This window comes from Cydia strobilella, chromosome Z (assembly GCF_947568885.1).
Source record: "Cydia strobilella chromosome Z, ilCydStro3.1, whole genome shotgun sequence".
NCBI lineage: Eukaryota > Metazoa > Arthropoda > Insecta > Lepidoptera > Tortricidae > Cydia > Cydia strobilella.
The window spans coordinates 41887143-41910513 of record NC_086068.1 but is presented as its reverse complement, the minus strand read 5'-3'; the positions used below and the strand labels follow the sequence as shown (position 1 = coordinate 41910513).

General features: G+C 40.5%; 1 protein-coding gene across 1 annotated transcript in view; it reads right to left on the bottom strand.

Annotated features, from left to right (window-relative positions):
• Positions 1-10445: 10445 nt before the first annotated feature.
• LOC134754021 (mitochondrial DNA helicase) overlaps positions 10446-23371 on the bottom strand; it is a 63946-nt gene continuing 51020 nt past the window's right edge. The window contains exon 9 of the mRNA XM_063690082.1: positions 10446-11633. Coding sequence (XP_063546152.1) covers positions 11346-11633 — 288 coding nt within the window. The 3' untranslated portion in view covers positions 10446-11345. The remainder of the gene's footprint in view (positions 11634-23371) is intronic.

Genomic DNA, 23371 nt, shown 5'->3' with positions numbered 1-23371 from the left:
GACTAAAACAGCGTGTGCCTATGTTGCACCAAACCTTAGATCCACTAGGTACTGCCAGTGTTCAGCATCAGCTCTATCATGGGTACTGCTCTCCTAAGTGCTCATCAAGACGAGTCGGATGACTAAAACAGCGTGTGCCTATGTTGCACCAAACCTAAGTTCCACTAGGTACTGCGAGGGTTCAGCATCAGCTCTATCATGAGTACTGCTCTCCCAAATTGCTCATCAAGACAAGTCGAATGACCAAAACAGTGTGCGCCTATGTTGCACCAAACCTAAGTTCCACTAGGTACTGCCAGGGTTCATAAGGAGGATGAGTAATACATACTCAAAACTTATACAAGTTCAGTCTTAGTTATATCGGAGCATCGTTTATAATGGCGTAAGCGCCATCGACAAAAAAGGTCCCTTTTTATAGGAAATACCACATTTAATTCTGTTTTTAGTATTTGTTGTTATAGCGGCAACAGAAATACATCATCTATGAAAACTTCAACTGTCTAGGTATCACGGTTCATGAGATACAGCCTGGTGACAGACGGACAGACAGACAGACAGACGGCGGAGTCTTAGTAATAGGGTCCCGTTTTTACCCTTTGGGTACGGAATAAAATAGATATTTAAGTGGGGCTCCGATACAACAAACGTGATTTATTTACCGTTTTGTGCGTAATAGTACGGAACCCTTTGTGCGCGAGTCCGACTCGCACTTGGCTGGTTTTTTTAAATTTACTACCTATGAAATGTCTGGTCATTTCAAATATTTTTAATGCTGTTCGGAAGTTTGTTATGTTACTATACTGACTATTATAATACTATAAAAACAAATACAGTACTCGGATCAAAGTTTCTCAGTCGCAGTTTACACGCACACAGTATAGCGTTTTACACGGCGCCTGCCGCACACAACGATAAAAAACCTCGTCGTCACCGTCGAAAACGTGCGGAGCCGACCGACACAGGTCCGACCTCTTCAAGCTCTGCCGCGGTACTGTGATCGCGAGCGCGCGTCATCGGTTATATAGTAGTTTTCAAAAAAATGCCAAAAAATTAAAGTAGAAGTTGATAAACACAAATGTATACCAACAGTATAAGCAAACGTTGTAGATTGCTCGTGTATAAAAATGACTTCGATACTAAGTAGATTTTCGCAGGAATTTACACTTGTTTCGAAGAGAAAATTCAATTCGTTTTACATTGATTTTCTCTTTCTCAGAAGCATGTAGGAAGAATATCGTTCGATATTCCTAAAGTACAGGATATTAGTAATACAAAATATCCAACTTCAGCAGAGTAAACTTAATATTGTCTTCGGTTACCGCGATAGTTACTCATGAAATAAAACTATGAAAACGGATTATATCGCGTATATTGAATTTATAATACATCCCGACGTTTCGAACCCTTTACAGCGTTCGTGGTCAACGGGTGACTGAGGAAAAATTACAAAGTGCAAAAATACCCACATACTAAAATAATGAACAATCATAGACTACAAACTTTAAGGCTGGTTGTACATGCAAAAACGGTTCATAAGGCTAGTTATACAGTACAATTATTTTCAAGTAAAGATATATATTTATACGCGATAAAAACTACGCCGGCTCCAACCCTACACCACGGACCCGAGAAGATTTAATTCCCTCCTAAATTGTAGGAGGGTATCCCAATATGGGACCGGCAACAAACTCGGCGGGACACATCTTTTCAAAACATATTATACTCAGAATGTCCAGCATCATCCAACACTAAGGTCTCACAGTCTATGTCTCGCTTGCTCCTTTATCAGATGGACTACAGGATCCCAAGCTGGTGGTAGAGAAAAGCCATCTTCCCTATTAAAGTTTGGATATTTCTTAATCTCAATGGCCTCGCGCAGCATTCTGGGTATGTAACGCTTCTCCTTGGCAAGAACCAGAGGCTTATCAAACTTGATTGAGTGATTGGCTTTATCCATGACATGCTCACAGACTGCAGACCTAGGTCGACGGTGCTTGACATCAGCTATGTGTTCCTTCACCCGAGTGGAAATGCTCCGTTTCGTCTGCCCAACATATGATAGGCCACACTCACAGTCCAGCCTGTACACTCCTGCAATCTGTAGAGGGGTATTGCATTTTACAGGCCTCAGGAATTGTGACATCTTCTTCATTGGCTTGAAATATGTTTTTATAGAAGCACGCTTCAAGATGTGGCTGATCCTGTCCGTGACCCCCCTGACAAAAGGCAGAATGGCAGGCCTGCGCTCGACTGTGGGGATCTTAATGTGGGACCTCTGGTTGACCCGCGGTATCCTGAGCTCGTTTGCCTGGAGCGCGCGCCTGGCATGCTGGAGCTCCGCGGCCAGATGCTGGTCATCACATATCCTCTGGGCTCTCTGAAACAAAGATTTGCCTACTGTAACAAGTTGACTGGGATGGTGATGCGATTTGCCATTTAAGTACCTATCAGTATGAGTAGGTTTCCTATACACAGTGCGACCTAGGGTGTTATCAGGATTCCTTTTTACCAATACATCTAAGAAGGGGAGAGAACAGTCTTTTTCCAACTCCATAGTAAATTTTATTTTGCTATGGATGGAATTTAGGTGATCCAAGAAAGTTAAAACACTATTTTTTGGAAGTATAGTAAAAGTGTCATCTACGTATCTTTTAAATATCTTCGGTCGCACAGGAGCCAATGAGAGTGCCCTCTCCTCGAAGTCCTCCATAAAGATGTCAGCGACTACTACAGATGACACCGGGGACCCCATGGCCACGCCGTCGACTTGAAGGTAGAATTCACCCTTCCATAGCAAGTAGCCAGATGTAAGGCAATGTTCCAACAACTTAGCATATTCCTCTGACATGTTCTGCTCACATAACCTCTTCTTGACAATTTCAATGCAGTCTTGTACCGGTAGGCTTGTGAATAGCGACTGAACGTCAAAACTGACCATGATCTCATCATCAGTCAACTGCACTGTGTATAGGAAACCTACTCATACTGATAGGTACTTAAATGGCAAATCGCATCACCATCCCAGTCAACTTGTTACAGTAGGCAAATCTTTGTTTCAGAGAGCCCAGAGGATATGTGATGACCAGCATCTGGCCGCGGAGCTCCAGCATGCCAGGCGCGCGCTCCAGGCAAACGAGCTCAGGATACCGCGGGTCAACCAGAGGTCCCACATTAAGATCCCCACAGTCGAGCGCAGGCCTGCTATTCTGCCTTTTGTCAGGGGGGTCACGGACAGGATCAGCCACATCTTGAAGCGTGCTTCTATAAAAACATATTTCAAGCCAATGAAGAAGATGTCACAATTCCTGAGGCCTGTAAAATGCAATACCCCTCTACAGATTGCAGGAGTGTACAGGCTGGACTGTGAGTGTGGCCATCATATGTTGGGCAGACGAAACGGAGCATTTCCACTCGGGTGAAGGAACACATAGCTGATGTCAAGCACCGTCGACCTAGGTCTGCAGTCTGTGAGCATGTCATGGATAAAGCCAATCACTCAATCAAGTTTGATAAGCCTCTGGTTCTTGCCAAGGAGAAGCGTTACATACCCAGAATGCTGCGCGAGGCCATTGAGATTCAGAAATATCCAAACTTTAATAGGGAAGATGGCTTTTCTCTACCACCAGCTTGGGATCCTGTAGTCCATCTGATAAAGGAGCAAGCGAGACATAGACTGTGAGACCTTAGTGTTGGATGATGCTGGACATTCTGAGTATAATATGTTTTGAAAAGATGTGTCCCGCCGAGTTTGTTGCCGGTCCCATATTGGGATACCCTCCTACAATTTAGGAGGGAATTAAATCTTCTCGGGTCCGTGGTGTAGGGTTGGAGCCGGCGTAGTTTTTATCGCGTATAAATATATATCTTTACTTGAAAATAATTGTAGTGTATAACTAGCCTTATGAACCGTTTTTGCATGTACAACCAGCCTTAAAGTTTGTAGTCTATGATTGTTCATTATTTTAGTATGTGGGTATTTTTGCACTTTGTAATTTTTCCTCAGTCACCCGTTGACCACGAACGCTGTAAAGGGTTCGAAACGTCGGGATGTATTATAAATTCAATATACGCGATATAATCCGTTTTCATAGTTTTATTTCAGAGTAAACTTCTCAAAATTTACAAATAAGAGCTTACAATTCAGTGCTTCACGTGGTTTTTCGTAAACGACCATCAGGAAAAAAAACATTACTAATTTAATTAGTCCTTTTTCTACAATGTACAACGATATTCCTAAAGATAAGAAGACGCTCTTACTGGAACAAGTACTCTTTATTTCTAATAATGAGCGTAAAATCTTAAATGTTGTCGGGAATATCATCAATTTTACATTATTTCGACTTTTCTTGTAAGAACGCTCTTAAACAAGAAACATTTTATCGAAATCATAGACCTAGCATTACAATAGATGCGGCCTACCGCGTGCGCCCGTAAGGGATAGACATAGATGACGTCATAAACGTGGGGATACCATATTGGTAAAAATTACCCCAATATTTGATATCACGTTGGGGCGATTACCCTGGAGGCAAAGATTGACGGTATTAAAATTGTTGAATAAAATGTCAATGGGCCGTTCTTTTTAGGCGTATGAACAATGAAATACCTCCTATAATTCGCGCAGGTGGTACAAAACTAAACATGTTTAGTAAATAAAACGTAAAATAAAATGTATTATGAGCTTTAATTTTATGAAATCACAAATCACAATCACATTTTTCACACCAATTAATGTACACCACATTCAATCTTCACATTTGTTTTAATTTTTATTAGAAATACGAAAAAACTTCGAGGTCAAAATTACCCATAAAATTATGATATTTTCAGAAGAAGAAGATTAAAAATGGCTGACCTCAGACTCGTCTGAGTAGCTGACATATTACCACAAACAACCTACGTAATTTGGGCGGATAATTTTACAAATAATGTTTTGTTAATTTGCGTAAATAATTGTGATATTTTTATTGAAATCGTTTGATTCTACATTGCTTTGAGTGTAACGTGATTTTACGATGTTATTCTCACATATTGCGTTAAGAGGAAGGTGTAAAATACCGTACTTACGTGTGAAAGGTTATGTTCTCATATTTTTGCTCAGAGCGGCTATTACAGCCGATTACAGAACAATTCACCATTATTTTATCAATTCAAAACGCTAACCATAACTATGTTTTATAAGAGAAAGCACAATTTCATAGAAAACAACAATAATTAAACAAGCATGACATGTCGCGTACTTATTTGTTTGCCACAATTTCGGTTGTGGCAGCGGTGGAAAAGCGAAACTATGACAAAGACAAAAAGTAATATATTGCTCTCTGTCACTACTACTGAAAGATACATAAGACTATCCCGTTCGGTCATTTCGCCCCACCCCTCATGACCAATCCAGAGTTAATACTAGATTCATGAATTTCATGATCGAAAATAAATGACAATTTTAATAATTTAACTAATTACTAATACATTTGTTCCAATTCATTTAATTTAATTCCAATTAATTTCATTTTATTTCAATTCATTTCATTTCGATACCTGCTAAAAGAACTTTATTGCAAAACATTATCGTGACAAAAAAAATAATGTACTTATAATAAAACTAAAACTTAGGTCTAAGTACTATACTAAACAAGTGAAAACATAGTTTTACAACATTCAATACTTAAAAACAACCACAATTATACTTAACTAATACTAAACCTAAACTAACCCTTAAAAAAACTAGTCGAACAACCCACCCCGCATCGCTCCCGACGCAAAGGTGCCCATCACGCTTGCTGCGTTTCCGCGTTGAACGGCGATGGACAACCTCTGCGCCAGGAACGACCCGGAGCGGGGGTCGAGACCCCTCTCCCGCAGGCGACGCCCCAGCTCCCCGAGAAAAGTTTTCGCCTCCGCGCACCAACACCCAGACGTCTCCACAGCAAGGGGAACGAACAAGTAGTTTGTTAGCCCCGAGTACTTGTCCCTCTTTAGGGACGCCGCCTGCTCAGCGGCTGCTCCTGCCGACCGCACGGTGCGGCCAAGGTGCGAGGCGGCGAATGTGCTGACGCAGGTGGCGTCCCACAAAAGGCACTTACCTTTCTCCCACGGCACCAGAGTCAATCCGTCCGGCCTCTTCGCATCTGACCGACTATGACCCGGCGGCTCCAGCACACACGGGACATTGGCTGACACCAGCGCCCTTCGAACAATGTCATTCAAGGCGTGGTGCCGTGGGAACCTCCCCGCGCACTGGCAACAGCTCAAAGCATGGTGCCCGCTGCTCTCCACCATGGACCCGCAGATGCATAGATGTGGTTGACAAACATCGCAGCCCAGACGAAGAGCAACGGCCACCCGCAACGAGTCATTGTCGAGCAGGGTGCCTAAGTTCGGGGAGGGAAGGGCGTGCAACCAAGCCCCAGATTCCGGCGCCGAAGCCGCGTTCAGCCTGGCCCTATCCGCACCAGAAGCTTGATCTAAAAGACAGCCAAACAGACGCTTAATATTGACCTCGTCCCACGAGCGCTGACGAAACGTCTGTTCAGGCACTGACGCACCCGGGTTGAGAGCCTCCCAGGCCGACAACGCATCGGAAGCAAAAGGTATTACCGCCTTGCCACCATCTAAGGATAAAATCTTAGTGACAAGGTCCACGACCTCCGCCGCCGATGCCAGGAAGGCCGGAAGACACACATCCCGCACGCGCCGTATGCCAAGTCCGCCACTCCGTATAGGCAACGAAGCCAAGTCCCACTGGTCCGGATTCAACGAGACATTCAGTACACCCTCAGCACATTCTTTCAATACCAGGTCAAACGAGTCCATGTGGCCTGGGTGCAGCCAGGCAGGTACAGTACGCAGAAAGTATGTCACCTTGGGAACGGCAAAGCAGGACCTTAACAAAGTAAGTGCCACATGAGCCGAGAGCTTTTTCAGCCTCTCACCAGCGGACCTAAGAAGCTGCTCTCTCACCATGAATGCTTCAGGTATAGCTACGGGAAACACGGGAGAACCCAAAAGATCAAAATTCTGGGTAGATAACTCCTTGAGGCCGGGGAGTAAGGAACAAAACAAAGAGAAGGAAGGTTGAGAGCTGGCGCTACAAGGAAAAAACTCACATTTACTAAAGTTGACTTCGAGCTCCAGCTCCCGAAAAAGTGGAAGTAGCGCAAGCAGGTCCTGTTCAACCTCCTCTGGCCTACCCCCCAGAGTGCCGTCGTCGAGGTACCACACATTTAATGGGGATCGAGATCTAGATATGGCCTTTTGAATAGCCAGGCTGAAGATAAGGGGACCAAGCGGATCCCCCTGCTGAGCACCGACCTGGGATGGAATAAGCGAACCGTTAAAAAAGAGTTTGGAAGGAGACGAATAGGACTGGTACAAGAAAGGGTAGAGAGCTGGAGCTCTCTCCAGAACCTCTGTAAGAAGAGTGTCGCGTTCCAAAGAGTTGAAGGCATTCTTAATATCAAGCTTAATTATAATGCAATCCGCGTTATTTGGGTCGAGCGCGAAGGCTCGAACGGCGTGGATGGCAGCCTCACAACCCAGTTTGGTGCCAAATCCCAGTTGGCACGGTTGCAAATAGGAAGCCATTTCCTCTCTCACAGCGTAACAACCGAGCTTGGCAGTCAAACGGCGGAACACGCTGCCGACAGCTATAGGCCTAAAAACAGGCTAAAACCACCATCCTTTTTCGACAGCGCGCATAAGGATGCACCGTATACATAAGGACAGACCAAGGGGTTTAACTGACCACCAAGGAGGAAGTTACATAGTCTGGTCAAGCACTCCAGCAACCGAAGCCCATTATCGCCAGCAGAACCTGAAGTGAGCTCCTTCAGATGCGATGGGCGAATACCGTCTAAGCCTGCTGCCGAAGCACTGTTAAAGGAACCTAAAGCCTGCGCAACCTCCTCCGGCCTGACTGTGAGAGCTGGGCAGGATCTGTCTGGTTCTGGTGGGAACAACAACGGCCGGGATGGGACAGGGTGCTTTAACTGCAAGTTGGCAAGGGTTTCAGGGCTTGACGGTGCCACAGTATCGTCCGACATCAAAACCCTGACAGCACCCCTGAGATCGCCCTCAAAAACTTTCGACTATAGTTCTCAGGACCGAGTGCGGCCTCAAAGACCCCGACTCGGCCTCGACACCTAAAGTATCGATGACCCCCACTGATGCGATGTTATGTTTCACTTTTGTGGTCAGGTTACCCGGACCGGCTGCTTCTGGCGCTTTCAATGCGGAATAGGCAAAGGATAGTAACTCGAACCACTCTGACGTACCATTGGTATCGATGCATCTCTCGATCACATTGCACAACTTGCCCGCAGCAAGGTTCCGAGCTCCTCTAGGGATGTGACGCAACACCCGCACCGACTTCCTAAAAGTAGCCAGGTCATCAAAACCCGAGGTACTACCACTGTCATCCGAAAGCACGCGCTGCTGCTGCTGCACCGCAACTGAGGGGGAGGGGGAGAGCGCCGTTCGGGGAACATCTTTGTGTAAGTGCCCAATATGCACTTTCAGCCCATGGGCGGTAAAAGTGCGCGGAGAATTAGAGCAATGGGGACACCGCACACGGATGGGAGCCTGCATTAAATCCATATACAATATTTTAAAACAATAATAAAAATCCCAAACAAAGGCAAGCAAAAACGACTACTACATGAATTTAAACCTATTCAAAAAGTCACTAAAACGGATGCAATTATTTAACTTGATTACATGGAATGTATTGAAATAATTCTTCTATATTTCTAATCAAGAAAATAATACAAATTTTAATTTAAAAAAAAAAAATGAACACAAAATTATAATAATAATGTCAGACTAGTTAAAAACGACTGCAATAAATAAAAATTAAAAAGTCGAAACTATCAAACACAAAATATCTCAAAAAAAGACAAATTATTAAAATTGGTATGTTCAATTACACAAGTAAATATTAAACGCATGTCAAAGTGAATTCTTAAAATAAACACAAATACATGTACAATAACAGAGATGTCACAAGATTACAACAAACCTAATTAAAAAGAAAGAAGAGAAAAAGGAGAAAAAAAAAACCTGTCGTCCGAGATTTAAAATTGTTTACAATAAAAACCAAGAATCCCTGTCATAATTCGTTACACAATCTTCCAATGACATTGTACATTACAAAAAAAACATAAATACACTTTTGCAAAAAAAAAAAAACCATAAGCCACATAAATTGAACAAAAAAAAAAGGTTATTTAAAAAATTAAATGAAATATACAACATCACCGCCACGAAGATTTGAACCCCGAACGCTAGCGTCTTTAAGCAATATCACCGGCCGTTGTCTCCACGGGACCACCACAGTAGTTGTACAACGTGCCGAAATACGCCTCCAGTAGATAGGTTGCCGTACTTGCAGTGATAACGGCGGGTTTTTGGCGCAGCATAAGTTGTAAATCCACCCGCACGTTAGCACAAAAAAAATACCTGATTGTTTCTGCACTGCACTCCAGTACTAAACCGATTATTCGCCACTGATAACGTCTCGCCAGTAGTTATAATAATTATATGCGTTGACGTCGCGTCGCGATAAAGTATCCGATCCAGTTTCAAAAGTGTTTGTGATGCGAACTTGTTCGTGATTGAAAATGTTTGTGTTGCACAATGACCCGCCGCACAAAAAGAGACTTTTTTGCTTCACACCAGGGACTTAATGAAAGTCCACTATAACACAGCAGGTTAGTAGGCACTTAAAGCGCATTCTTCACTCATAGCCACAGTTACTTTCGACCACAATTATTTTCCGCCGGCGAATCAAACGGAGACGGAGTTCTCCGTCGAAATGTATGAAGTTCTATTTTCAAAATTTTTATAATTGACTAAACCGTATCGATAAAATTCTTTTGCTCGAGTCGGAAGTGCCATAGACTATCCAACGTTGAAAAGAGTAAGGTTGTAGTGTTGCATGTTAAATTGTAATACACAGATTATACTCGACGAGTAGAAAAAAAATATTATGCGACCCTGTTTTCACCGAAAAAATGCAGAAAACTCGGAAGGTATTTTATCAATCTTTTTAAATGAATCTTTGATTTTCAATCATTTCAGCCCCTCGTACAAGATATGGTGAATTGAATTGTATTCATTCATGTACCAAATGATTCTTGTTTACTGCAAAATTGGCAACCGAAACGACACTTCTCACTGCAAATTTTGAAAAATACTCCCAAGAAAACTCATTTATTTTAGGTTTAAAAAGAGAAAATGAAAACTTTTACTATATCAGCCGCTAGTTTAGGAAATGATTATTTAAGAACGTTAACAGTTTTTGAATAAATACAGTACTGTCATAGTAAATTTTGTAACCCCAGTAAATTCACTGCCATCTGTCGACACACTTTAAAACTAAAAATGAAGATTTATAAAAATACGATAGAATGTATTTAAATATAGATAAATGATTTTTTTTATTTGCATTAATTATTTTTATGATTTTGACCCATGTTTTTTCACTGATATGCGTTAAAATTGTTAAATAACAAACGAAACCGTCAACGCCATCTATACGACTGTAGGCCAAAACTAGTAGCGCCCTCTGAACGAAAATCAAATTTTCTTGATTTTCGAGGCACGGTTTTTCCTTAGACTGTATCCATCTATTACGGAGTTATATCTATCTTTGATAAATACTAATAGTTACGTCGTAATGTTGAATGAAAAAGGAGGCATTTTGCAAAATACGCTCGTTTATAGGAATAAGGACTTAATAACATTTAGATTATTTTAAGCATCATTATATTTTGTCAATAAAACTTGTATTTTAAAAGATTCACAATTTTTACTGGTGTAGGTGTACCCCTTTACACTCAATCTTTTACCTTCATCTTGATAATTTACCGTATAAGCTACCTATACATACATCGTGGGCTCGAGTAACCCGACAGATTTTAACCACGCATTTCTGAGGTAATAAGGAGCAAAAAATGTTATCATGACTTTTGGTCAAATTCGGCAAAAAAAATTGTGTGTGTGTGGTGTGTGTTTTTATACTGTATTACGTGGTGTGGAGTAAATGACACTTATAGTTTTATATCATAGAACTGTAAACCTACAAGACCGATAACGAAACGCACACTTCGCTCACATATAAAAAAAGCCTATTACTTAGTTCATGGTTCATGTGCCATCCGTGCCATCGTTAATTATTTTGATTATCGATATACTTAGGTACATTTATAATTTGATAAAATGAATGTGACTACATAAGAATGAAGAATTCATTCAGGAATAATTTAACTCTTCGCGCAATGCACGCATGTGATTATGATTGCCTCGTCACCTGGCACTGGCACCTAGACGACCCCACAGTCAGATCGCTATCGTGTCCTATTGAGGTTAAGAATGTCGCTCAAGTAGGAATCGCCGGGCCGAGGGCGAGCGGAGCGGGGGCGGGCCGCTCCGCCTCGCGGCTCCACCGCTAACTCGTCGAAGCACTGCTGGAGCAGTGCGTCGGGCTCGTCCGACTTAGCCTTGCTCTTCTTCTTGGCCTGGTAGCTGAGCGCGTCCTTGTCGAACTCCAACGGTACGATGCCAAGGTCGCCGCTGTACCGATTTTTTGCGACTTGGAGGTATTTTTTGCCGCGCACTGTTGTTAAACGTTTGTCCTGAAAAACACATACATATTTGACCTATTGCCAGAGATGGCAACCATTGTGGCTAGGGTGCTTGACAGCCTGCTCAATTTGCGACTGGACAAGTGCTTGCACATGATGGCCAGTTCGGCTTCCGTGCCGGTCTGTCAACTCAACTGAGAGCGCAATAAATTGTCTAAAGCAGGCTGTCAAGTACTATACTCGCAGAAAAACTCCTATCTATACGTGCTTTTTGGATCTCTTGAAGGCTTTTGACCACGTAAATTATGACTTAAAGCTGGACAGGATGGAGTTTCCAAAGGAATAGCGTCCGTTGGGGCGATGTATTCTCGGACGAATATGGACTGCAGTGCGGTGTGAGGCGGGGTGAGGGGGGGGGGCTAAGGGGGGCTTACCTCTCCCAAATTATTTAATCTTTATGTAAACCACAGCGCCACTTGCACCAATCCAGTGTAAACCAGTTAACCCAGTGTAAAATTGTACTGGTAACCATAGTAACTCCAGGTTTAACCGGTTAACCCCGGGTTAGTGAATGGTGCAAGTGGCCCTTAATCGGTGAATTCAGCAACACACATGTCGGATGCCATATTGACAGGGTCTGTTTTAATAATACAAGTTACGCAGATGATATGGTGTTGCTGAGCCCATCGGTTGGTGGTTTGAATATCCTTTTGGACATTTGTGAATCGTACGCTCGCCATCACAATTTAAAAGTGGAGTCCGGTTAGTACGACTTCGCATATAACAACCAAACGGTTATAGCGACGTAAGTAAAGGCACATCACATGTTTGGTTTTAGTACAAGCTACTATGAAAGTACAACCGTTTATTATACGACTCCGCTTATAACGACTGACCGCTTTTAACGATGAAATTTCACATAAAATTCGTTCGTCAAGTCCGGTTTCAACGACGAGCGACGTCGTTTTTACAAATAAATTCATGGTAAGAAGCTTATTCCGTACACGCCGACCTTTCGTATAGCATTATTTTTAATATGTTTGTTCGGGTTAAATATTGCAAGCTTAATAAACCCCACTTTCCATTATTCAGTTGAGCTGAAACTTCGTAAGTTAAAAACGTAAACGTAAAATAAGTTTTTGGCAAAAATTTCATTTTTGGTACAAGCTTTTATCGCTGACTGTACTTTTTTTCCACAGGCAACTAATATTCATCGAGACAATTCTAAAAATCCCAAACACGATTAGTGATCCATTGAAATGGTACATTTTGCCTTGCATGAAATCGGGCAGTTCTGTTTTTTTTTGTTCTATGTGATGAAGTGGTTATGGCAAATCCGAGTTTTCGACCTTGGAAACCCAGCGGATCATTGTCAATTTTTTGAAAAACCTCTAAATTTTCTGACTTTTTTAAGTTTCTGACAATTTTCACTATGAACACTTTAAAGAAGACTAAATTCTTAACAAAGTATGTTAAAATGAGAAGGCGATAAACCGAATAGTTTGTAAGATACAGTTGTTCAAAAAGTTGCAAAATTTCCAATATATATTTTTTTACACTTTTTTTTAGTTTCTGCCAATTTTTACCAACAAGCACTTATATTACGGCAAATGTCACTATGAACACTTTAAAGAAGATTAAATTAACAACAAAACGTGACCATCTATATGTTCCAAGTTGCTAAGGTGAGTAAACAAAATAAAATAAGGGTTTGTAAAATGAAATGCGACATAAGAAATAAGTATAATTTACACAAAACCGGCCAAGTGTGAGTCGGACTCGAAGTCGAACCCTTCGTGCGCGAGTCCAACTCACACTTGGCCGGTTTTTTGTAAATTATAATACTTATTTCTTATGTCGCATTTCATTTTACAAACCCTTATATTAATTTGTTCACTCACCTCAGCAACTTGGAACAGCTGTATCTAAAGAACTATCAGGTCCTAATAGACCAAATTGGTCTCTTTCTGTTGCGAATGATGTGTACTTTAATAACGTTTGTGGAGTTGTGACGTAAAATGGGTTAATTCACATAGTTGACCACATTGACAAAACTTAAAAAACGTAAAAAAATTGTTATGGTAATTTTTGAACACCTGCATCTTACAAACTATTCGGTGTCTTGCTTTCTCACTTCAACATACTTTGTTGATAATTTAGTCTTCTTTAAAGTGTTCATGGTGACATTTGCCGTATAGCGGAAGCCGCTCGACCCCAATTATAAAGAAAAACCGCAAATCGATGTACAGGTTAGCCGTTTGGCACACACATACTAGAGGTCAAAACAAAGTTTTTGACCTGCAGTTCCTAAAAAAAATTCACGGGGGGGGGGGGGGGGAGTGGTAAAACATTTCCATACAAAAAAAACCAACACCTATCGTGTGTAATATCATAGGAAAGGGCTTTTTGAGGCGATTCTAAAAATATATCACATCATTACATTTCGGCCATTTTTTTAAAAATTAAAACAAGAATTTTCGAAACATACCAAGTTTGGGCTCCATGTTTCGAAAATTCTTTTTGTTTTAATTAAAACAAGCTGTAATAAAACCCATCCATAAAAAGAACCATAAAACCGACCCAAACAACTACCGCCCGATAGCTTTGTTGCCCGTAATTTCAATTAAAAAAAAAAAGAATGTGTAAGCGATTGTATTCTTTTTGTAAAAAATATAACATATTTACCGATTCACAACTCGGTTTCCGAAAGAAACGGTCAACTACCTTAGCAGCCTATAAATACATAAACGAGATTTTGAATATTTTAGACAGGAAAGAGTACGCAATTGGAATACTGTTTGACATGACAAAAGCTTATGAAAAAGTCAAATTTAACATACTTCTAGACAAATTATACGGTATCGGAGTGCGCGGTATAACACACAAATGGTTCCAATCTTATTTAAACAATAGAAAGCAATGCGTTGATATTGAGTATACGAACGAAAGCTCGAGAGAAATTAACATCGTTAGATCTGATGTCCAACCCGTGTTAGACTCAATCCCTCAGGGAAGCGTTATTAGATGCGTGCTTTTTATTATTTACATAAATGACCTCCCAAGATCTTTCTCCGAAACTTGTGTCATGTTTGCAGACGATTTCTCCTTACTACTGTCATGTAAAAATAATATAAACCTCAATGACAAATTACATCAAATTCTTACAAACATTGTGAGGTGGATGAACGACCACAATTTAGAAATAAATTTTACCAAGGCAAAAATAATGCAATTTAGGCCCCGTCAAAAAATCGAATTAGACATGAATTTTTCCTTCGACGGCATGGAACTAGAATGCGTCCCCACGTTCCCACTTTTCGGCATCACTATCGACACCCATATAAATTGGAAAGATCACGTACAAAAAATAAAAACAAAATACAGCCAATTTAATTATGCACTAGGACAGCTAAAAAGGACCATCGACCTACAGACCACCTTATCGGCGTACTACGCTTTCGCGCACGCGTGGCTTAGCTATGCCGTGATATTATGGGGCAACAGCACTGACGCAGCCGATTAATTCATTTTACAAAAAAAAATTTATCCGTATACTTTCAAACACTAAACACCCAGAAAGCTGCAAACCACATTTTAAAAACCTTGGTATTCTAACCTTCTTCTTCTTCTTCAGTCGGTCCCTCAATACTGAGGATCGTGACATCATGTCCTTCTGCTGAAGACCAGGTTCCTCCATAGGGTTCTGTTCCTCGCCAAGCGCATGGCCTCGTGCAGTTTTAGTTGCATAGGTGCCGTAATTTGAGCACACCATCTAGTGGGAGGAGTGCCCTGAGGTCTCGTGCCTTCAACTTTGCCCGTCATTATTACTCTTTCCAGGCTATCCGGAGAACGACGTGAGAGGTGTCCGAAGTAAGAGGTGTCCGAAGTAAGTAAGCATTTGGTCCTGGCATATCGTTGACAGCCGGCGTTTTATGCGCAACTCTTCCAGTATGGACTGATTGGTACGTATTGCCGTCCACGGTATTCGTAAAAGCCGGCGCCAACACCACATCTCAAACGCGTTGATACGCTTGGTCAAATTGGCTCGGATGGTCCATGTCTCCATACCATACAGAAATATTGGGAAAACGAGAGAACGCACAAGTCTAATCTTCGTCTGTCTTAATATACTACGATCCTTCCAAATCTTATCTAGCCGCGCCATAGCTCCCTTCGCTATATGAATCCTCCGGATAATTTCCCCGTCACAGCTACCATCGCTAGATATAAGTGAGCCGAGGTAGGTGAAGGTGCTGACACAGTCGAGATCTTTTAGTTCTAAGCTTCGTTGAGGAGGTATTTTCCGATACACAAACATCAGCTTGGTCTTAGCATGGTTGACGTGAAGTCCTAATTTGATGCTTTCGGCTTCTATTCGTCTGAACAATCGACTCATCTCCTCCTCATCGGAAGCCAAGAGCGTTGTGTCGTCAGCATAGCGTAGGTTGCATATCGTCTTCCCACCAATCGATATGCCGCCGTCCCAGTTCTCGATGGCCTTGCGTACTATGTATTCACCGTAGATATTGAAGAGCTTAGGAGACAATATACAGCCCTGTCTCACTCCTCTTTCCGGCTTGAACTGAGCTGACAGTGCATTCTCGATGCGGACTCTGGCAGTACTTTCGGCGTATAGGTTTTCTATGAGATGTGCTAAATGTGCGGGGACACCCATCTCAGAGAGCATGCTCAGCATGTTTCCCCATCTGACGCAGTCAAAACCTTACCTTGTATCTATATCATAGAATCATGTAAATTTGTAAAAAATTACCCAGAAATGTTCACTAAAGTCGGAGATGTACCTCGTCGTTTTGAATCTCGTTCCAAAAGTAATTTAATACAAATATCATCTAATTTAGCGATAGCGATAGCGAATTTAAAAGTACTAAAAATTATGTTTGACAAACATGTCAGACATGTGTCATCCACATCGTACTCATCAAGATGACACATGTTTATTTTATTGTTGCTTTGGCACATAGAAGGTAGGATTCTATAGAAGTTTAGTGGCCTACCGCGTGCGCCTGTGAGGGACAGAATTTGTAGCCTACCAGGCCACCATAAACCATACAAAACGGTGGGGAAAAGCATCTATATTTATTTCAAAAAGCACGTACGGCGAGAATTGTTCTTTTGAGGATGTTAAATGATGTCGGATCTTTAAGGTCAGCCAATTTTCCGCATCGGTCCGCGACCTTGGTGCGGTGCGGCATATGTGCGATCGTGTGTAAAAGCCGTAACAGACTACCGCACCGCGATCTTGGTGCGCCACGCCCATAAGTGAGAGACGAAAGAGAATATCTCGAAAAGCCGTATTGATGCGGTCAAAATATCTCTTTCTCGCTCTAACTTATAGCTGCGTCCTTAACGTACGTACGGTGACCATGGTACACACTATCGATACGTGCGCCGCACCGCACCAAGGCCGCGGCGAGATCTCTAACGGCTTTTACGATAGTCTGTTAAATACGGCTATAATATTTCTCTCTCGCTCTAACTTAAAGCTGCGTCCTTAACGTACGTACGGTGACCACCTTGCGCGCCTTCTCTCTCGCGCTTTAGGTGCATCGCACAATGACCTTGGTGCGGTGCGGTAATGTGTTAGGCGCTTAAGGTGGGCCGCCGTATGCTGAGAGCGAGAAAGAGATATTTTGACGGTACCAAGGTCGCGGTCCAGACGTTGTACAGACTTTCAAAAAAGTAAATATAAAAAAAAACTAAATTAGGTCCAAGGGCCTGACACTCTTTGATAGAGAAAGATAGTCTTATTGCGATTCCTATAAGAGGAAAGAGAAAATAGTGCCATGCTTTGTCTTTATCACCGACCGGGCATTTTGTCATGGTCGGGTTATGGCATCATAGCAAGGAGGCGATGGCGAAATACCGAAATTTATAAGAGTGAAAGAGAAAAACGATTATGCTGCCATACACGAAACATGAATATGTATTTCTCTTACCCCTGGTCGCTCGGTTTCATGTCTATAACTACGTGTATATACACGAATTAATAAACTAGTGGATGTGAAATGACTCCTATTTAGTATGAAAACCAGTGTCGCTAAACTCACACATTCATAGCCACGTTAAAATACGTCACACACTTACAAAATTGCTCTGATTCGTAGCAACTTTCCATACCAAAAGGTTATTACCGGTGGACATTTCTCGAACGAATATCAACTGTAGGCTACATGAGTGACGGTTTAAAATATAATGTCAAAGCTATATGACATACGACTCTTTCATTATCTCATTCATCTCACTAAAGCTCGCTCAACGTTCACCTAATACAACTACTCAACACCAGATGGCGTTATTTTATATAATTTTAAAATTACAGGCGAGAAAAGGGCTAAAAAACCAGTATAAGTAAGGTCTAATTACGCATGGTTTGTTACGGATCTCACGGTCACGTTACACTGGTGTTTTCGAGATCTCTACACGCCTGCGAGTAGCTAACCGTTGGAACTTCTTTCCATTCGACGATATAGGGAGGGGACAGTGTAATCGGAGTGTTTTATCGATATTTGTGTGTTCAGTTAGGTATTGATATTTCATTACCGTATGTTTTAACACATTTAGATAATACTTTATTTATGATTATAATATAGGTAGTGATAATCGTGATTGTATGAAAAATAATATGTAGTAAAGTACAACAAATATCTAACTAGAAATTTGTTTCTTATTAATTGACCAACTAGGTTGTTAATGTGAATATTAAATATATCTTAAAGTCAAACAGATAAAATCATAGTTCTTTAAATGTCTATTAACTCGGTATTGCTGTTATTTTGTAATCACAAATCTGCAATTACTTACATAGGTAAGTATTCGTCTTTAACAATATATTTACTTGTAGCAGCATTTAAGGCCAATCTAGACGGGACAACCTGATTAAATTGTCAAATTAATTGTATGGTGTGAAAGCATACATGAAACTGGCTCATCGATCCCACTTGATTTGATTGTAAGATTGTGACCTATCAAATCAGGAAGGGGGGCGGCAATATTCCAATATTTGACGCTAGTTTGCGTGGTACGGAACACTTTTAATTAATTTAGTGAGCCCGAATGTCACTAATAATTACTAAATTAGTAACTAAGTTTTAGTTTTACGTTTAATTGAATAATAATAATTGTTAATCCGATAATAAATAAGTTTTAGGCGTGTGGACGCTAGATGAGATCTATGGCAATTTTATCCCCAGAAATCTTTCTCTAAGAAATGCTCCTAGCAAATGGTGCTATATTTTTGCGGAAACTAATTTTCTTGCCCAGTAGCATTGATCCATTTGTTTTTAATATCGGCATCTTGTGGTAACCTACAATAATTAATAATAAAGAAATAGAAAATATAAAACGTTTATTCATGGCACATTGCATGCATTGTACGCATAAGTGCATTAAGTACCTAGTCTAATTATATTAACGATGAGAATATGATGGGTGTAAAAAACAAAAACGTATGTAAAGGAATACGAAGGTTTGAAAGGTTGCCATGAAATGACCCCGACTTAACTTAGTGCTTGATGACCAGAGCTGCCATATTTACTAAGACATTGATTATCCCAAATAATAATTAGAAACGTGTCTAAAATAATAATTTATTACCGAACCAAACATCAAACTTGAAATATCGTAACTTTAACTTTATCGATATAAATATCGACATTGCGCAGCATCTGAGTAGCGAAGTTATTTGACATTTAGGATAGCGAATATTCCAGATAAACGTAAAGAATAGTGACAAAGGATTGTGAACTCTAAGTTCTAACTGATAAAATATAGATTTACTTAACGAACATTCGTAAATAATGCAATATAAACAGATTTTTCGTATTTGTCGGATTATATTTAAATAAATAACCACCGGTGATAGGAAATACCTCCACGTGAAAGATTTTTTAAACCGCTGTGATTTCTGCAGCTTAATACTGCACAATACGGCATTTTAAATTTAATTATCAATTTTTGTTAGACGAGCGTACGTACGACGTGAATGTCATTCGAGTATGAAGTTTACACAACAACTGAGCATAGTCTGTGCATAAAGTGAGTCGGTCGCTACTAACTGTCGGATAGACGGGAACGCCCACTTGCCATCTCCTCCTACTCCGTGTGTATATACTATGTCTATTATTAGGTCAGAGGGTCTACCGTGAAAACCTCGTTTTTCTCTTTTACTCCAATGAAGGCGTAATTAGAGTGACAGAAAAAGATGCCCGCAATTTGAACTTCGATTTGCGTTGTTATAGCCCAGACACGGAATGTCACGGAATGTTTGTAAACTTCAGTCTCATGAACTCGCGCACCGAGGGTTCCGTACTTCTTAGTATTTGTTGTTATAGCGGCAACAGAAATATCCTCTGTTTATCATAAATCATCTGAGAAAATTTCAACTGTCTAGCTATCACGGTTCATGAGATACAGCCCGGTGACAGACAGACGGATAGACGGACAGACGGACAGCGGAGTCTTAGTAATAGGGTCCCGTTCTTACCCTTTGGGTACGGAACCCTAAAAAGCACGAGTGTTATAATATCAAGGATTATGAGCCTAAAATCGGTGGAATAAAAACGTCGTTTTGAGCAAGTGTGTTGAAAATATAAAATTATACATTAGCCCTATGAAATTTTAGGCATCAGAGCCAAATGGCAAGACTAGAAAACAACGCGCAGAAACCCAGCGAAGGCCGAAGGCCGAGCTGCGGGAATGAAGTGCTCGCATGCGGATCTTTTATTTCTACCAAAAGTACAACTTCATTACTTTTTCCCTTTAGAAAACAAAACTACTGCACCAACAACAGCACCAACAACTACTACACATCAACAACAGCACATGAATGCCTGAATGAATGAACATTTTATGAATATTTTTACATGTAATGTTTTGATAGGATACTTTATGTACCCATTTTTATTGCTCTTGAGTTTTTTTTATTTCATTAAGCGTTCAGTCTTAGGCTGCGTGTCCACAGGAGCGGAGCGAGGTGGCGGAGCGATGAGCGAGGAAAAAAACCACCGATTGAATGGCATTAAATCTCCGCTCTGTAATTTTAATGAAATTCTATTGCTGGACTTTTTCCCCGCTTACCGCTCCAGTGGACAGGCAACCTAACTTTTAGAACTTCTAAACGCCGCAACGGGTCTCTAGTTCTCATTTATATGGCAACAGTTCATTATAGTCTTAACAATGTGGATTGGCAACTCGTTTGACTTACATCTACTTTTATTCGCCGTAATCAAAATCAAAACCCATTTATTAGGTCTCTACACTTTTTTTATAGTCGGTACTTCTTTTTTGCCGTATAAAATGCATGTATTTTCTTACGTATCACACATAGGTCAAAATCGTCTAATTGCATCTTCTTTTTTATTTTTGGTTTGCATAAAACCCCAGGAGGTGTACCTCCTCTCGTAAGCCGCGTAATCGATGCCTCCGATTTACCTAGAAATTTAAATAAATTTACATATATGTATTTAATTTAGTTGTAACATACCAGATGGTGTGTTTACTATTAGCCACACTATCAGCTCAGCTCAGCTCAATAGCTGAAAATAGTTATTTGTTATACAAGGGTGCAAAGTTGTATTTTACCCGCGAGTGTAGAATTGAAACACGAGCAAGCGAAAGGATTCTATAGGTGAACCACGAGCGAAGCGAGTGGTTCTAAAATAGAATCCTGAGCGTAGCGAGTGTTTCAACACACGAAAAGTAAAATACATTTGCGCCCGTGTGTAACACAAAACTTTTCACCTCACTATAGCGAGGAAAGTGCAACATCCACAGGCGTTAGATCATCTTCATCACTGAAATCACTCATTTCTTTACGATATTATAACAGAAAACTCTGGAAGTTGTGTATTTTTACGCGAGTCGGTGAGAAAAGGTTTTAAGTAAAAGAATTGTTGACAATGTTGACATTTCTGATGTATGAAATGTCAACGATGCGTTTTGAAATTGCATCTACTCAAATTGTGCGTTCAGAATTATATTTAACATCATTATAAAAAAACAAACGTTTCTTATGGAATTTTAAGGTTTATGACTTAAAATCATTAAATAAAGCTAAATTTGGTATTTTTTATTAGATTCTCAAGCCCTTTATTTAATGATAATTAATATCGAACGAACCATTATCATGAGCGTTTTACGTTTTGTTATCTGTCAAGCTACTTAAACACGCTCCATCCAAGGTCAAATTACTTTCCCCACTAGAGGATAAAACGCGTTTTTCCCCGCTTGTATTGAAGGATAAACGTCAACTTTCCGAGCTAGTGAGGGGAAAAATAAATAGTAGATTGTCAACCAACATAGAGGTACAATATAGGTAGTATAGAGATGAAATGGTAGACCCGGGAGATGACCGAACGAGATGCTCTTATGGAACTTTCAGTAGGAGTAGCAGAGAAAGCGTTATTATTGTTTGTCCTTGTCACAGTCTCACATTTTTTATTCCCCACCGTAAATTTAGTATGGTTTATGGTGGGTAACAAATAACCCGACCAAATTACGTAGGTTGTTTTTGGTATGTTGTCAGGAATATTAAAACGTGTTTTTAATTTTGTTGCATTGCGTATGTTCTGTCCCTCACGGGCGCACGCGTAGAATTTATAGCAAATATACTAGACCTATGTTAACCAAGGAATGAAAGGCACCTTTCTAACGAGATACCTATTTATATAGGGAATCAGAATGGGTGCTTTTCACCCAAGACACTACACAAACAAAACATGTATATTTCACAAAATATGACTAAGTATATACAAGGTGTAACAAAAATAATGGGGATCTGGTTAAGGAGTCCATATGGAGGGTTGGCCGACTTCGACAACCTGCCCCATAGAAAAAATAAAATTTTCGCGTCAAACACATGTTTCGTCTCATTTTTCCTAATCAGAATACGATACCGATAGTATGCCCTTAAACGAATACCCACTATTTTTGTGACACCTTGTATACTTGTATTTTGTATAGTATTTCTTGAGGGTAATTTCAATTAACAATTCAGGTAAAAGGATCGTTATTTATGGAATCAGAAATTAAGAGCCCTTATTCCCTGGAGCGTTCACCGATTTCACGAAATAACACTCAATAGATGGCGTTGAGGCGCGGTACGCGAGCGCCGCCAACTATAACGCGTTTTGAACGCAGAGAAGAATAATCTTGATTGTTGTCGATTTCAATAGCAAGTAACATTATTTTTCACCTCAGCAGCTCGAACAAGCCTACTTTCGTTACTCCCTGGAGTGAGGAAAGTGCGAATTTAGTGAAGGCCATGAACTTCATACTTTTATTACATTTTTTTTATGGTATGGTACGGTACGGCACGGTCCGGTCCGGTATATGTACGATACGATACGAGACCGGACCTCGGTCTCGTATCGTATCGTATCGTATCGTATCGTATCGTGTCTTATCGTATCGTACATATTATAAAACTTTTTTTTTTTCTGTTTATTCTGTGTAATTCGAAATACATTTTAACCTTTAATATGTTCTTACTTCTGAGGTGAAAAATTATGTGTGCAACACGAGAGCAAAGTTATTTTACATCTCGTGTTTTTAAGTCCCTCGCTACGCTCAAGATTCTACCTTAGAATTACAATAGAAGAAACCAAGATTCGCTTCGCTCGTGATTCAATTATAGAATCTTTCGCTTTCTCGGGTCTCAAAATAAACACTCGCAAGAAAAACCAACTTTCCTCTCTTGTTGCACAAATAACTATTTAATGTTATAACCACTCTTTTATTTCATTTTATATGCATGGTAGTAGTAAATTCAG